This window comes from Mytilus galloprovincialis, chromosome 8, assembly GCF_965363235.1.
Source record: "Mytilus galloprovincialis chromosome 8, xbMytGall1.hap1.1, whole genome shotgun sequence".
Taxonomy (NCBI): domain Eukaryota; kingdom Metazoa; phylum Mollusca; class Bivalvia; order Mytilida; family Mytilidae; genus Mytilus; species Mytilus galloprovincialis.
The window spans coordinates 15,464,117-15,480,933 of NC_134845.1; the positions used below are offsets into that span (position 1 = coordinate 15,464,117).

The 16,817-nt window shown below is 30.0% G+C and overlaps 1 protein-coding gene across 4 annotated transcripts in view; it reads right to left on the reverse strand.

Moving 5' to 3' along the window:
- Positions 1-3,569: 3,569 nt before the first annotated feature.
- Positions 3,570-16,817, reverse strand: part of LOC143085153 (exocyst complex component 1-like) — a 60,649-nt gene continuing 47,401 nt past the window's right edge. The window contains exons 15-26 of one of the 4 annotated variants that reach the window (XM_076261348.1): positions 16,563-16,621; positions 16,200-16,217; positions 14,281-14,340; positions 11,560-11,664; positions 10,997-11,123; positions 10,089-10,172; positions 8,718-8,871; positions 7,812-7,832; positions 6,281-6,405; positions 5,620-5,742; positions 4,839-4,910; positions 3,570-4,194 (exon numbers count right to left, since the gene is read on the reverse strand). In XM_076261348.1, coding sequence (XP_076117463.1) covers positions 4,042-4,194; positions 4,839-4,910; positions 5,620-5,742; positions 6,281-6,405; positions 7,812-7,832; positions 8,718-8,871; positions 10,089-10,172; positions 10,997-11,123; positions 11,560-11,664; positions 14,281-14,340; positions 16,200-16,217; positions 16,563-16,621 — 1,101 coding nt within the window. In that variant the 3' untranslated portion in view covers positions 3,570-4,041. The remainder of the gene's footprint in view (positions 4,195-4,838; positions 4,911-5,619; positions 5,743-6,280; positions 6,406-7,811; positions 7,833-8,717; positions 8,872-10,088; positions 10,173-10,996; positions 11,124-11,559; positions 11,665-14,280; positions 14,341-16,199; positions 16,218-16,562; positions 16,622-16,817) is intronic. The other 3 variants (XM_076261349.1, XM_076261351.1, XM_076261352.1) reach the window with 3 other exon arrangements.

Here is a 16,817-nt window from a genome sequence, read left to right on the forward strand (position 1 = left end):
AAATTCTCAGGCTGAATAAAACAACTGGTTGGTTGGCAGGGTGACGCCACACATTTTGTAAACTAGATACCCCAATGATGATTGTGGCTAAGTTTGGTTTAATTTGGTCCAGTAGTTTCAGAGGAGATTATTTTTGTAAAAGTGTACAGACGACGGACGAAGGACGCCGGACGACGGACGCCAAGTGATGAGAAAAGCTCACTTGACCTTTCAGGTCAGGTGAGCTAAAAAGCTGAATATTGTAAGCTAGATTTACAAAAATATCAAGTGCCTGCAACAAAAAACAGGAAAACAATGGTTGTTACCTTTTCTGAATAGTTGATTAGAATACAAAACTGAATTAAATTATCAGATGAACCCACCTTGCAGAAAATTTGTTTACCGTATATGTCCATGCCAAAATTTAAATAACACGAGATCTGTATTTAATGTTCAATGCCTATGTGTTATAACCTGAAACATATTAAGCAAAATATACTTCTATTTTCACCAAATCGAAATCTGACTTTTGATTAATCATATAAATGGTTTGCTTTTATTTAAGTTTACACCACATTTATTACACAAACAATACTATTGCACTTTATTAACAAGCAAACACTGACATACATTCATTGTATATATATAAACTAGTATCGCATGCATAACATATATAAAATTGGTTCTCAATTCCATTTGAATTAATTCAACATGTGCAATTCAAAGATAACAGTGTTACAATTATCTTGCACTTATCAACTATGGTGGGAAAATACCAACAAGAGTTACTTGCTTTAATAGTTTCACATGTACTTTATATGACAAATCCTAAATGGACTCTCAGTGTTTACAATTGGTCATCAGGTATGATCATTGGTATATATCACTCGCATAAATGTTAAAAAAATCTGATGAAGGTAAAAACAGTAATAAACGAAACTATTTCAAACACGTTCATTTAAATGTCTTTACTCTCCAGCTCTCAGTCTTAAATCTGTTGCCTGTGTATTTTTCTGTAACTGACCCCTCAGTGTGCCTGAGCCTGTGACACATAGTTAGCAAAATAGTACTTCTATTTTCACCAAATCGAATCTGACTTTTGAGTAATCATATAAATGGGTTGCTTTCATTTAAGTTTACACTACATTTTTTAAAATTTATATTTACTGAAATTTTTAGATATATGTTGCTAGAATTGTTTTCTTTGTCAACGAAACTTGAACAAGACAAATAAGTTATAATCTTATTTAAAACAAAATCAACATTTCAAACAAACACTCCACTTATATGATAAAAGCAGTTACAAACTCGACTCGAAGTAAGCATGTCTGGCACTTCACACACAATAATATAGTAGGAAGATATCAAAGAGATATTCAAACTAATAAGTCGAAAACATATTTATATCAAAACACGAAAAACAAACAAACAAAAAACAAAAATAACCAGTCTCGAAAAACAACATATAAGAAATAACTGTTCATGATTAACATGAACCCTATAAAAAAAAATAGGGTGATCTCGGGTACTCTGGATGGACTGTCATGACATTTTTGTTGTTGTAGGAAACAACAAAACAGCAGAAACACTGATGAGCACAAAATAAACGACGATGCAACACACACAGAAACTAACTATAAGATAACAACTGCCATTTTCAGACACAGACACATTGTATGGATCAACCGATTTGTGATAGGATCCATAAAATTTACGGAGTGTCACTTTTAATCTTTCCTCCACATAACTTTGTTGGAGTAGTTTCTGCGTAGGAAGCACAATCCTGCATATGTCAACTCTATTAAGAATAATACCCGTTCTCCTTACCTGGTTGTTTTTTTTATTATCGGAGATTACTTTTTTTTTTTTTTTCTGTATTTCTTATTTAAAACATCTCGTCTAACAACTTGATGATTGTTTAATATTTCACCATGTCGTGTGATGAATTCCTTTAATTGCTTAAATTCATGTCATTTGAACTCTGTTACATTTGTATATAATTGTTTAATTGGCAATCTTACATCTCTTAATTTACCATTTATATTATATTTTTAATGTTGGTATCAAAACATGAAAATAATTAAAGGGGCCATATCCACTGAATAATGAACTTGAATATAAAAGTTGACCAACTTCAATAGAGCATGGCATTTAGGTCATAATGATCTACCTGACCTATATTTAGTAATTGACATGAAAGTCACTGCGAGCAGGTGTAGTTTGATTTTACTTGTATATTCAAGATGTATAGTCTAATAGCACATCATTTCAAACCTGAATCCAGATGAAAAGCATGTTTTACAATAAAAAGCCATTTTAGATCATCTTACATTAACATGATTAAGTTATATTCTTTTTCTAGGAACTGGTATCCTTAATTAACTTTATATATATATATATATCGACTTATAGGTTAGTGATAAAAGAGGCAATCTGTCAAAATGTAATCAGCAACCTGAAAATACCATTATAAATTTTGAAAATCATCTCAAAGAAGTTTAGGGTATTTTGTGAGGGTGGTATACACTACCAGATACGGTCTTAAAACATGCTGTATAACTTTGTTATTTCTGTATCTTGTATCTGAATAGAATATAACACTTGCTGTAGCAAAAAGCAAAATAACAAAAATATCGAAACTCAAAAGAAATTGAAACAAAATGTCCCTAATCAAATGGAAAAATCAAAAACTCAAACACATCAAACGAATGGAAAAATAAATAATAATCTTTTTATACAAGTGCATTTTATTGAGACTTTTTCTTCAAACCGAATGTTTTAATGATCATATACTTGTTTATGTAATTAATGGAATGTAGAAGCAAATTCAGGCTGAAATGGGGAGTGTATCACATCTAAATTTTTCATATGATTTAAAATCTATTATTTTAGACAATTTCAAAACCACATGCAGATTCTTTTTAAAAGGCAAGTGAACCGAACTGGGAGCAACAAATTGTTTACTCCATCGTACCTTAAAATAAGAAAATGAAAGACAATTCAAAGTTTAAATGATCAATCAATAACGCAAGTGAACAAAAAATATCCTTAAACAATTATTGCAAAGTATTTTATGTCCGACTAGCTAGATTCATCATGAAACTTTACAAAGCCCAGAAAAAGTGTGGATGTGCCTATAAAACTATGATGCATTTCATGTTTTTAATCTTAATAACCCATTATCAAACACTTGTTAATGTACGCAAATATTTGAGAACTGCTTGTAGATATTAACATAGGTGACCTTTTAAGTAGCCCTAACTTTTTGAGGTAAGCTTAAAACAATTATTAGCATATGCTTTTAAAAGAATTTTTTTTCAAAATTGATATAATCAAAATGTTTGTGCAGGTCATCTATTTGTTTAAGACCAATTTTTCCCTGAAAAAAAACGTATTGAGTTGTGAAACCTTATTCGTAGCTCTTTGTTAGCTAGCTTTCTCGTTGTCAGCATATTCTTTTTATCTGTTCTATTAAAGACTTCTTATCTAGATGCACTAAATTTTGCACAAAATTTGATCTCCAATAACCATTCAATTAACACTATTAAGTGCATTGTAATATAAGACTACCAATGACACATAAAAATCAGTTCATTTAGATATCTTTATTACACAAACAATAATATTGCACTTTATTAACAAGCAAGCACTGACATACATTCATTGTATATATATAAACTAGTATCACATGCATAACATATATAATTTAATTGTTTCTCAATTCCATTTGAATTAATTCAACATGTGCAATTCAAAGATAACAGTATTAAAATTATCTTGCACTTATCAACTATGGTGGGAAAATACCAACAAGAGGTACATGCTTTAATAGTTTCCCATGTTTTTTATATGACAAATCCTAAATGGACTGTCAGTGTTTATAAATTGTCATCATGTATAATCATTGGTATATACTACTCTCATAAATGTTAAAACAAAATATCTGATGAAGGTAGAACCAATAATAAACGAAACTATTTCAAACACGTTCATTTAAATGTCTTAATTCTCCAGCTCTCAGTCTTAAATCTCTTGCATGTGTATTTTTCTGTAACTGACCTCTCAGTGTGCCTGTGCTATTTCTGAGAAGAATTGAAGAACATCCGTGACACTAAATGACAATGATATACCAGAATCTGGATAACATTTATTTATAAGATCCTCATAATGTTTAATTTGTTTGATAAACTCCTCCTGCATTGAAAACCATACTACCTACAAAACAAAGATTTACATGTGTGGATTATTATGTGATTATCAACATTTTAATGCCTTGAGTTATATTTTTTAAACATCACAATATTTGACAATTTTTATCCAACTTTATTCATTATTGATCATCAGGAATAAACCATAAATATATCTAAAACTTGTTCATTGGTTTTGTAATGTGTCTGTTTTGTCTTTGTTTTCAAGATAAGTTTTATAACTAAACCTTCAGAAGCACCCGAGATCAACCCCAGTTTTAAGTAGTGTTTGTGTTGCTTAGTCTTTAGTTTTCTTTGTTTTGTTCTGTTGTTTGTCTGTTTGTCTTTTTATCTTTTTCTCTTTTGGCCATATTGGTGTCAGTTTATTTTCGATCTGTGAGTCTGATTGTCCCTCTGGTATCTTTCGCCCCTCTTTTATGAGTTTGGACATCGTTATACATCTTTTGCCTTTATTTATCCCTGAGTTTTGGTCTGTAACACTGATTTGTTTTTTTCTATCGATTTATGACTTTTGAACACTGGTATACTACTGTTGCCTTTATTTATCCTTCTGTTTTGTTTTGTAACACTGATTTGTTTTTTTCTAAATTGATTGATGAATTTTGGACACCGGTATACTACTGTTGCCTTTATCTAATATTTATCTTTTACCTGTAACAAATTTTCTTCTTCACATAAATGTTTTTCTACTTTTTTGTAAACATGGTCCAAGCCTTTCTTCACCTAGAAAAAAATTGGCATCTTTAAAGTCATGTTTTAATTCAAATAACGCTCTAAGAAATTAAAAGCAATATCATGTACTGAACCTCATCTAGATATTAATGTCATAGATATATCTCTTAACAAATCTCAAACTGAGAATTGACTTGAATAGTCCTGATTTCCACAGACACTTTTGAATAAAGTTTGTTTAAACATGTCATGTACCCTGTAGTACTGTACTTCTTTCAAGACACAACTATATATATCCCACCAATGTATCAACATACCTCATGAACTTTTGCCAAAGATATTGATCATTCACAAATATATAATAAACTGGTAGATTACTGCCTCATTTATGTATACTTTACAATAAGTTAGTTTTGAATTGTTTTACATTGTCATTTTGGAGCCTTTTAATAGCTGACTATGCGGTATGGGATTTGATCATTGTCAAAGGCCGTATGGTGACCTATAATTGTTAATTTTTGTGTCATTTTGGTCTTTTGTGGAAAGTTGTCTCATTGGCAATCAAAACACATCTTCTTTTTTATATTTACAATAACATTATTCATTAAACCTAATCAAACTTCTAGAGCTGGGACAATTGCCTGGTAGTGTAGATGAGGTTGAGGAATATTGTTACTTTAACTACAGTAATGTATTATATATCTTTCAGACTTTGAAGAATATTTACTATTTTCTGTTAGGGCTAACTTAGTCTCCTTACCTCTTTCCCAGAATATTCCTTGATAACTTTTCTCAGTTCCTGTTTACTGAATGCTAGCTGGTATCCAACTTCTTCTGGTTTGACACCTGATGCAATTTTACTTTCTACTCCTTCAAAAAATACCTGCAAAATATTGATATGTGTAAACATTATTTTTAATCTTATTTCTCAAAATGTATAGAACCTAGATTTTTGTTTTTTCAAAATATTAGTTGACAGACAGTATCAATTAATCCTATTTTTAAAATATCTATCATTTAGAAATTTGTAAGATGAATTTGGTTCGGCATCATAATATGACGGTATGCAAGACTTTGAAAAAAAGATATTCTCATCTGCCCTTGGCCTCAGTGAATATCAGTTTTTCAAAAGTCAATAAAACCACATATCTACCTCATTTAAAAAAAAAACAATAATTGTATAGTATTGTCCATCCTATTGCTTGAAGTACAAAACAGTGTCCTTAATATATTGGCAAGATATAATGAACATTCTGATGAGTGTTGCTCATAATCTAAGTCATCCATTTCATAATTAGGTAAATATTTCCCTTATCACCAGATATGTGACCCAATACCCAATACCCAATTCAAATGTTTAAATTTTTGGGGTTGTTTCAATGATGTTTATCTTATATCTTCTTTATTTATAACAGTAATACCTGAATTTTCTCCAGTGGTCTACCCAGTAAATTTGTAGTGTAAACTGATAAGTTGTCTTGATAGACCTGCTTAGCTTCCTTTCTATCTCCATCAAGACACGGAATCTTTAGCTGTGACAATACAGCTTAAAAACAGAAAAACAGATAACTAAATGTACAACAGTAATATCCTAAGCCAATGGCTGTAGCTTTCATGTATTATTCCTTTAAGTGCAAGGATTCATAAAAGTAGGTTGACCATTTCTATACAAAATATAAAAAACAAATAAATTTAATAGCAAATCATGACTTACTGCATTTTAGATTTGATAGAAAGCAAAATAAAAGACACTATCCATCTGTTGGATGGGAATACTACACTCACTTGCAAATATACACTGACAATATCAGAATCATTGAACTTTTATGTTTTTATAAAGAATTCAGGCTGCAATGGTAAATTAAAATTTTCAAACTGAAAAAAATATGCCATGTAAGGTAATTTGTTTCTAATGATAAATTACATAGGATGCCAATAAACGTTTTGAAGGTTAAGATTTCACATTATATCAGTACCTTACTAGGAAAGCCACCATTTAAAATTTTTGGGATATGTATTTTCTCGCAAATAAACAAGAAATTAACATTTGCAGCCTCAACATTTTCTGTTTGTCAACATGCAAACCATTCTGAAGCATACAAAAGGTATAACAATGTCTAGTGTTTATGTTTGACAGTGTTTGACATTGTGAGAATACATATGACATCTCATTGTTTAGATGATGAAGACAATGCAATAATTTCGCTGACTTTTTCATTTATGTCATTGTCAGCCAACATATTTATTAAATGAAATATATTTTAATATGTTGCATTAGAATGAAGATAGCCGAATTGTATTTAAGCTTATCCTTCATAAAACTTGATTTTACAAAGGCCAAACTTAAAATACAATACAGTTTCTCCTAATTCTACTCAAGATACACTTTTCCATAAATGAAAATTTGCACACCTTTATCATCAATATAAAACAGTAACATATATATTCCCTTTCAATTGAGTTTGAAATTTAGTTTAAACATATTTATTTATAGTGGATTGGGAAACAAGTTTTGCAACTTATATTAATCCCTTTCCACTTTGCAAATTTAAATACCGACACTAATTATATCATACACCCATAACACCCATAACATCAAAATATCATAAATAAGGATAATTCTTTTTCTCCCTGAAATATGAAGGGCATCATAAACAAGACAAAAAATGCAGGAAGTGTAAACATAAATTTTTGTTGTTTTTCAACTACCTTTTATGATATCATTGCTGTAAGTGAGAAAGATATGAGCAATGACTTTTTTCCCTAAAAGGTTCATCTTTTTTATCACTTTGTACAAAACCATTTAGCCATTTTTGCATATAAGGTAATTTAAAAATGGCTAATGCAGCTCTACTGCATGATCAATTATTTTTTTTTAAAGTTTTAAATATCAATTTAGTGATATATTAAAAGCAGAAAGGCCTTTGTTTATTGTGCAGTAAATATACTTACAAAACATGTGATGGAAGTTTTCTGAAACAGAAAAAAGAGATTATGTCTTACTCAGCTTATAACACTAGTGGTACCCCTATTTTGACAAATTTGTTTACCTGTTATTACTGTTTGTATTGTTCACATATAGTTATCAATACAATGGAATTTTGAGCGACTGGTATACAAGTGAGAAGTGTAGCTTGCTATAAAACCATGTTTAATGCACCATTTTCTCCATAAGAAAATGTCTGTAACAAGTCAGGAATATGACAGTTGTTATTCATTCATTTGATGTGTTTGGGCTTTTGATTTTGCCATTTGATTAGGGATTTTCTGTTTTGAATTTTCCTCAGAGTTTTGTATTTTTGTGATTCTACTTTTGACCAGTTTTTATAGATCGTGTATATGTAACTTTACTTGAAATATAGTATAAAGAGTTTTGGCAGCATTCGCTCTAAAGTTCAGACATAATATAATTTACATGCATTCATTAAATGTTGGACATCCTGCATTTATCATGCTTTACTCCTTTAATGAATTTGACCCAGTAGTTTCAGAGAAAACGTTTTGTAAAAATTTACCATAATTAATTAAATTTACCAAAAACGGATAAAAATTGACTGTAAAGGGCAATTACTCCTTAAGGGGTCAACTGACAATTTTACCCATGTTGACTTATTTGTAAATTTTACTTTGCTGTACATTATTGCATTTACAGTGTACCTCTATGATTAATAATAATGAAAATAATAACCAAAAACTGCAAAATTTTCTTAAAATTACCAATTCAGGGGTAGCAACCTAACAACAAGTTGTCTGATTTGTCTGAAAATTTTAGGACAGGATAGATCTTTGGGCCAGGTGAGCTAAAAACAGCTGAATAATAACTGAACTATAAATGGTAGAAATACATTATATACTTACCTAACATAACAACTTCTCTTGGAGTTTTCCCATGTTCTGTTGAAACCCTATCAATTTGTTGATAAACAACTTTAACTAGAGCAGAGTAAGACTTGTCTAGATGTGTGTGCCTATCTGATCCTTTAAATATACTTTCTGCCTGATTAGCAAATTCCTGTATAAAACAAATACTGTTAAAATAACTCATAGTCTCCAATCACTCCAATAACCTTTCCAGTTTGCTGTGTGCAAATGAATCATATGACTGTCTTTCCTTTTAACTCAAATTGTATTCAATTTAAATCACACTAATGATCAATATTACTTTTACAGGAACTCTCATATCTTAACACAAAACTGCACACACTGAAATGTCTCACCTGCATTTCATTGATTATATGTTGAAAGTCTCAAAGATAAAGGTTAAAAAAAAAAGCATCACAGAAACTCAGGCCAAATAAATAAACAGACATATATCCCTATAAATAGTTTTTTACACAAAAAATAGTAGACCTATTGCATAAGATAATTGAAAAACAGAAAAAAATATGAAAGAGACATTGACCAATTAACCATGAAAATTAGGTCTAGGTCAGATGATACCTACACGACAGACCAAAACAACTTACAATCATTCCATACATGAATTACAGGTAACCTATTGATTATAGTAATTGAAAAACAGACCAAATCACAAAAACTTAAGATTGACCAATAAACTATGAAATTGAGGTCAAGGTCAGATGAAACCTGTCAGACCAACATATAGCTATTTCAGTCATTTCATACACAACATACAGTAACCAACTGCTTATAGTATTTGAGAAACGGACCTAATTACATAACTTTAACTGTGACCACTGATCCATGAAATGAGGCCAAGGTATGGTGAATCCGATGTGTGAGGTGTGTAGACATTTCTAGGAACCCTTTCACCAAATATTGTTATCCTATTTCTAATAATAATTGAGAAATTCACAGGACATAAAAACTCAGAAATGATTATAAGCAATTGCTGAATCATGAAAATTAGGTTAGGGATATTGGACATATTACAGACGAAAAACTTCATAACATAAGATATGAAGCATCCAACCTTCTATAAAATATTAAGCTTCAAACAAATAGTTTCCCCTGCCACCACCACTAGATACCTATGTCTTTCATACTGGGACTTTTATTGCAGGCAAGACACAAATGATATATGTGAGAATCCTATATCAGAAATCAAAATAACAATCACTACAAAAGAATGTGTGACAAATTTACTGACACACAGTCTACTGATGTATTCATAATCATTTAAATAGCATATATGTTTGTTTGCCACACAATATAATTCTTGTTTCTATTTGTTAATCAGAATTGTTAATATTTTGAAAACAAGCTTACCCCAAAGTTATGTACAAATCCAATGATACCACATCTGCTTTTCTTCTGAACTTTATAATCTTCTATTGCAGCTATTTGGTTTTGCTATTAAATTTAAAAAAATAGCATCATAACCATACCTCTTAACCTCTTACCAGAGAGTGTTTTAAAATTGTCAGATACATTGTCAACCTGAAGTTGTTTAAATTCATAAAGGTAAGTCTGTTTAATAATCACATAAACAAATATATCAACTTTGAACATACAAGCCCTTGTCAAGCTAATGTTTAGTTTTCTGTGGAATCTTTTATTGACTAATGTGAGTTTTTCACAGGTATCTGATTACTGCAAATACCATTTTTATCTCAACTGTTAAAATACTATTCTTTTATGTAAATATATAAATATAAATATAAAGATATGGTATGAGAGCCCAATCCAAGTCACAATGTATTAAAAGTAAACAATTATAGGATAATAAAGGATTTCAAAGGAAACACTTTAAATTTTCTAAATTTTAATGATTACTGTAAATGCAGAATTGAGCAAATTTATTTTTTTTATTTTCATAAAAAATGCAATAGAAAAAAGGCTTCACAAAACAAAAACAAATCTTATGTTTTGATAGCATTATTGGATTGTAGTCGTTTCTAAAATCACAATAATTAATCTTGTATTTGTGTCATTTATTGTAATGATAATTCTTAATGCCAACACAGATGAGTCTTTTTGCCTCTCGTACAGACACCCTCTTCAGCAATGATAAACATTTATAATCAATGCACATTTGTTTCCCATTTTTCTAATTTTGGGATAAATAGACACTATATTCCCCATTCTGTTTTTTTTTATTTGTGAATAATGGTAGTATATTCCCTATTCACAGCTTATAATTTAATATTCATATCAAGCCTAATTACAGTACTTACAACAAATTTATCAAAGTTTCTCTTAATTTTCACTAAACAGCTTGCAAATGTAACACTTAGAAAGGATCCAGCATCTTGTGCATTGTTAACATGTTGACTCATTCTTACTAGCATGTACATGGAGTAACTGTTAAAACAAATTACAATTAAATATATCAATACTACTGATTTTTCTTTTAATTTTTTCTTTCATATTCTGAGAAAATTTGTTATTTGTTACTATTTCACTTAAACTGAAAACTTCATATTATCCAAACTATAAAACCTGTCAAAAATGACATAGCAGTCCTTCATTATCACTGAACTAGTATATTTATTTGTTAAAGGGTCAGCTGAAGGACGCTTTCTGGTGCAGGAATTTCTCGCTGCATTAAAGACCTGTTGGTGACCTTCTGCTGTTGTCTGCTCTATGGTCGGGTTGTTTTCTCTTTGAAACATTCCCCATTTCCATTCTCAATTTTATCTTGTTTTTTAAGATATATTCAGAATAAGAAAAATCAGGTTGACCAGAGTTATCATCCTGGCCAGTTTTGCAATGGTATGTAACATAAACATGAACTTACAATCCATCCAATTTATCAGCATAGAAAATAAATCCCTCTAATTCTTCCTCCAGATTGGTAAATAATTCACCCATCATTTTTCTTACTTCTTCATTTATTTGTCTCCTGTAAAAACATATCATCTTATTTTTAATATACAAATATCTATGTTCCATAAAAAACTCAAGTAACCATTTTTTTCTGCAATTGGCAAAGAGATAAAATATTCCTCATGTTCCTGTAAAATGCATAGCATTGTAAAAATGTAAATTGTAAAAAGATTAACTGACACAAATTAGTAAAACTATTGAACCTATCATCATAAAAATGATTCTAACAGTAAGCAAATTGAACCTATAATAATAAATTTTAATTATTCAAACCATAAGCAGCAGCTGTTAATTACTTATCTACCAGTTCACCTGATGGGAATTATGAACTAAATAAGAAAATTTTGAAATAGTGAACATTGTCATATGTGAGTCATACAAAAATGAAAGAATAGAAGAGTATACTTTAATTACTGATTTTGAATATACATTGTGTAAGATAGGTTTCCAATACAACAAAATATATGGAGAATGTGTCCATGAGACATACATGATGCCCCCCCCCCCCTTTTTGCATATAACTTTATAAAATGCCTTTACTTTGAGAGCAGTAAAAGTGATGCCACTGAAATTCAATCATGATCTGTATTATGTGATAATAGGCATAATGTAGTAATTTCATAATATTTGGTTGATGCAAACTTACGGAAACCAATTTTGACACTTATGTAGGGACTAATGGTAATGTGGGGGGGGAAGCTTGCAAATTACACAGTCCTGCAACTTAAAAAAAGTTTTTCGAGTTGTAATAATAAATGTCTTCTGAGATGAATAAGCTTTGTAAAAAAACATACATACTTGGTATACAAATTTTTAACTGTTTTCAAAAACACAATCACACATATTTATACGTTTACAGTAAAGCATGCATAACACAACACACTTAGTCTAATAAAAAGTACATGTACAACAGAAAATTGTATGAGCCACTTGGTATGAGCACTTGTTTGTGTATAAGAAAAAGAGAAAATTATGTTATTTTCAAAAAAGATGGGACTTAGAATTAAATTTGAAAGACTATGATGAAAGCATACCATATCAAATAGATTTTTCACCTCCTTTCTCTTTTTTGCATTCAATTTAATTGCATTTTAATGTAATTTGAAGACTCATTTTAAACTTTATATTTCCTGTAAAAATAGTGGAAGCTTTTACTGTATGTTTAAGTCTATCATTTTCAGTAAAAGCTTTAACTATGTAATTTGTTATTTTGAATCTTACTTCACTAAAAAACTAAACTCAGAGGAAAATATAATCGGAAAGTCCATAATCACATGGCAAAATCAAATGACAAAACACATCAAAAACGATTAGACAAGAACTGTCATATTCCTGACTTGGTACAGGCATTTTCAAATGTAGAAAATGGTGGATTAAACCTGGTTTTATAGCACTAAACCTCTCCCCTTGATGACAGTCTCATCAAATTCCGTTATATTTACAATTGTGCGTGAACTAAACAGGCATAATAAATAAAAGTCAAAATATGGGTACATCAGTCATCATCTTGTGACAATTTTAAAAGGGACAATTTAACAGAACACAAAAACATCTATCTACAAACACATTCATTGATTGGCGTGTCTGACGTTAGAAAATTTTATATGTCACATATATTTGTTGTTCAATGTATATACAAACTTTTTTTAAATTTCACAGGTGCAATATTGGCATACAGGGTTAAAAAATCAAAAGTATGTAAGAAGTAATTTCAGAAATAGACTGTTATTTAAAATAGTCCAAAAGTTATATAGAATTTATAAGAATCCACAAATAGTTCATTCCACTACGCGATTGAATAATTTTGACGTTTGTTGTTCAACGTATTCAACAGAGATCTACAATATATACATGTAATTATATGATATTCTCGCAAACTAAATTTACTCATAATAATTATATATATAATAAAATAAGTGCTGGCAGGAAAATATAAAAATAAACATTCCAAAGAATCATACTCATACTAGCATAACAACAGCTATTGGCAGCATTCACAGGAGGATTTGAAGGATACAGAGGGGCACCTTTTCATAAGTTTATAAAAGAAAAATCTTTAAATTGAAATCATGATAAAATGTATAAAAATCTTAAGATATTTTATCATGTTGGTTATTTATTTGCATTGAACTGTTGAGAAAAACAGAACCCTTGACTTCTGTTTAGTGAGTAATGGTAAAACAACTAAACTAGCCTTAATATCTTCATAGACAATACTTTCTTTATAATTTTTCATTTAATTCCTGGGAACAATTTGCTTTACCATTTAGTGCTGTTATTAGTCCATTTAGTCTGAGTCATCAATGCGTTAAAGAAAGGTTTTTTTTTATATTTCTTTCCTTTATTTTATATTAAAGAAATAATAAATCTGTTTTGGGGACAATGACAGGGATATCAGGATTTATGTGGTCTTAGAATGCATACAACAGATAAAATAAAGGGTATGCTGATTTCCAGCTCTCTAGAGGACATATTTGTGCTAGTGAATCACGTTTAAAAAAATTGGTAAGGGAAACTAATCTGCTCTACACTGGGATTAAAGAGTTTTCTTTGTGGAGGTGGGAAAGCTTGCATGGAAGCCACATGACAACAATCAAACTGGTATGCTGTTCATTGTCCATGTCTGACTTACATTAGAACAGTTCTACGTTTCTGATATAAACCTTCACCTAAATTTTCCATAAAATACTCCCTAAAATATAAATGTCATCAAACATACTCATATGAGGTATTGAAAAACAAATGTTTACAAGATCAATGAAAAACTTATTACATCACCTGAATAAATTCTTTTATATATTTGCTTTAATAAATAACTGAACCATTTGATATTTATGTACACTGTAAACCATAGTTATTTTGTATGCCATACAAGGATATACAGCCTTTATCCTTGCCTTCTCTCCCAATATCCTGCCCAGTACAAGATGTTCTAAACCCTCAGATATTGAGATGATTTGAGATTTACCTTTGACTTTTCCAATTTTTTAATGCTGCTCTATCAAATAGAGATCAGCAATTGGTGTAACATGTTACATCTGTAGTTCCCTTTAAGAATTTGGATCCTTTTTTAAATTCACTTTTAGAATTTGGATCCTTTTTTAAATTCACTTTTAGAATTTGGATCCTTTTTTAAATTCACTTTTAGAATTTGGATCCTTTTTTATTGATAAATCATCTAGCAATGACTTGTTTCCAGTAAAACGTACACAATAGAGAATATATATGATTGATTGTTGGGTGCTTTACGCCGCATTAGCACAAAAAGGCTATATCGCGGCGAGAGAATATATATATAGCATAGCTAAAACAGTTCCACAGCCAATAGATTACTTCAGAAGATCATATAGTGACTTCAAGATGTTGTTTGTAATTTTCTGCATTGTTGGGTCGACTATACACAATATCATTTGTTATTCATATTATTGCTGATGACCTATTATCTATTCTGTATTATAGTAGTTTATATGTATAAATCCCATTATGTGTTGTTTGTGAAACTCGTCGCTCTTTTCTGTGGTAACTGGGGTTCATATCTGAACAGTTTACCCTATCACTGTATCTAAGATTATTTTTGTGGCTGACCAACACAACAGGGATAGTTGTGACCTTTTTTTAAAAGTTCTCAAAGCAGTTTATGAAGCTTATTTGCAAGTAACAAAGATTTATTATTCCTCATTTCTAATATCCCTGATTAGTTATATCAAGAGTATAAGAAAAATATTAGAAGCTCATACAAAGCTATATAAGCTATTGCTTGCTTTGTAAATAGCTAGAGTTAGTTTTATAGACAGAGTGAACTTTTCAATTTCAAATTTCAAAAGAGTCTTTTAAAGAGATAATATTAAGTTTACAATACAATTTAAACCATACATGTGTTCTAAAATCTTACAAGGTGTTTATTTCTAGTTCTATCTCGTCTAGAGATTTTGCAAAATATTGTTGAATACAAAAATCTGGTAATACTCTGTTACATGTCAGGAAAAGGCACATTATAGCTTGCTGTTCGTTGTGAGCCAAGGCTTCGAGTTGAAGACCGTTCCTTGACCTATAATGGTTTACTTTTATAAATTGGGACTTGGATGGAGAGCTATCTCATTGGCACTCATACCACATTTTCCTATATTTAATAGCATTAATTTGTTAATTTTACAAAATCAATGCTGATTTGAATACTTGCATATATTATCAATTTCTCTTGAATTATTCTACCCGAATTAACTACTTGTAAGAAATGAGTTACGTGTTAGTACTGTGGATTCAATTATTTTCGTGGGTACCAATTTTCGTGGATTAAGAAAAACTTGCATATTCGTGGATATTTAATTTCATGGTTTTGCCGAGTCTGTATACAAACCTATAGAAAAATTATCATTTGTTGAATATTTAATTTCGTGGTTTGACTGTGCCCACGAAATCCACGAAAATTGGTATCCAACGAATAATAATAAATCCACAGTATTGCATTGCTACTGTAAAAGTCAGATGACAGTCAGATGTAAGATATCAGAGCTTATTACAACATACTCATCTATGTGCTTGTATACTTACTTAGCTACATGCTCAACTCTGGGTAAATAAACAACAATAATTTACATGTGGCTTAACAAATTAAAATGAAATATAGATTTTTTTCCAAAGTGTATAACATAAGAGTGCTTGCCAATAGGTATTTATTTTGGATGATGATGTCCTCAACTTAAGATATTAGTCTTTAAAGTTCTCTTTATCATGTTTATAGTCTTTACCTGTCTTAAATACTACATTTAAAGAATAACAGGAATCATGAACAATATAGACAGTAACCAACAGACCACACCAACACCCAAATAATACAAAAGTCAGCATTAAATATGCTTGTTAAATTAAAAAATGCTATCCTCTAGTGTTGAAATTGTATTGTTAAAATCTTACTCTATGACAGGAATTTCTTTTCTTGGCATCCATATATCTCCTGTCTCAGCCTCTTCTTCCTAGAAAAGATTATGCCAACAATATATGAAAACTTCTACATTTCAACATCATTTGAAAAAGATAATAATCAATAAAAAGTACAAACACATCAATATTCAATTGAATGTACCATATTTAATTTACACTGGATTCAACTCTTTTTTTACAAAAGCTTATAAAGTCAATTATGAAACCTCAAATCAAAATAAATAATGC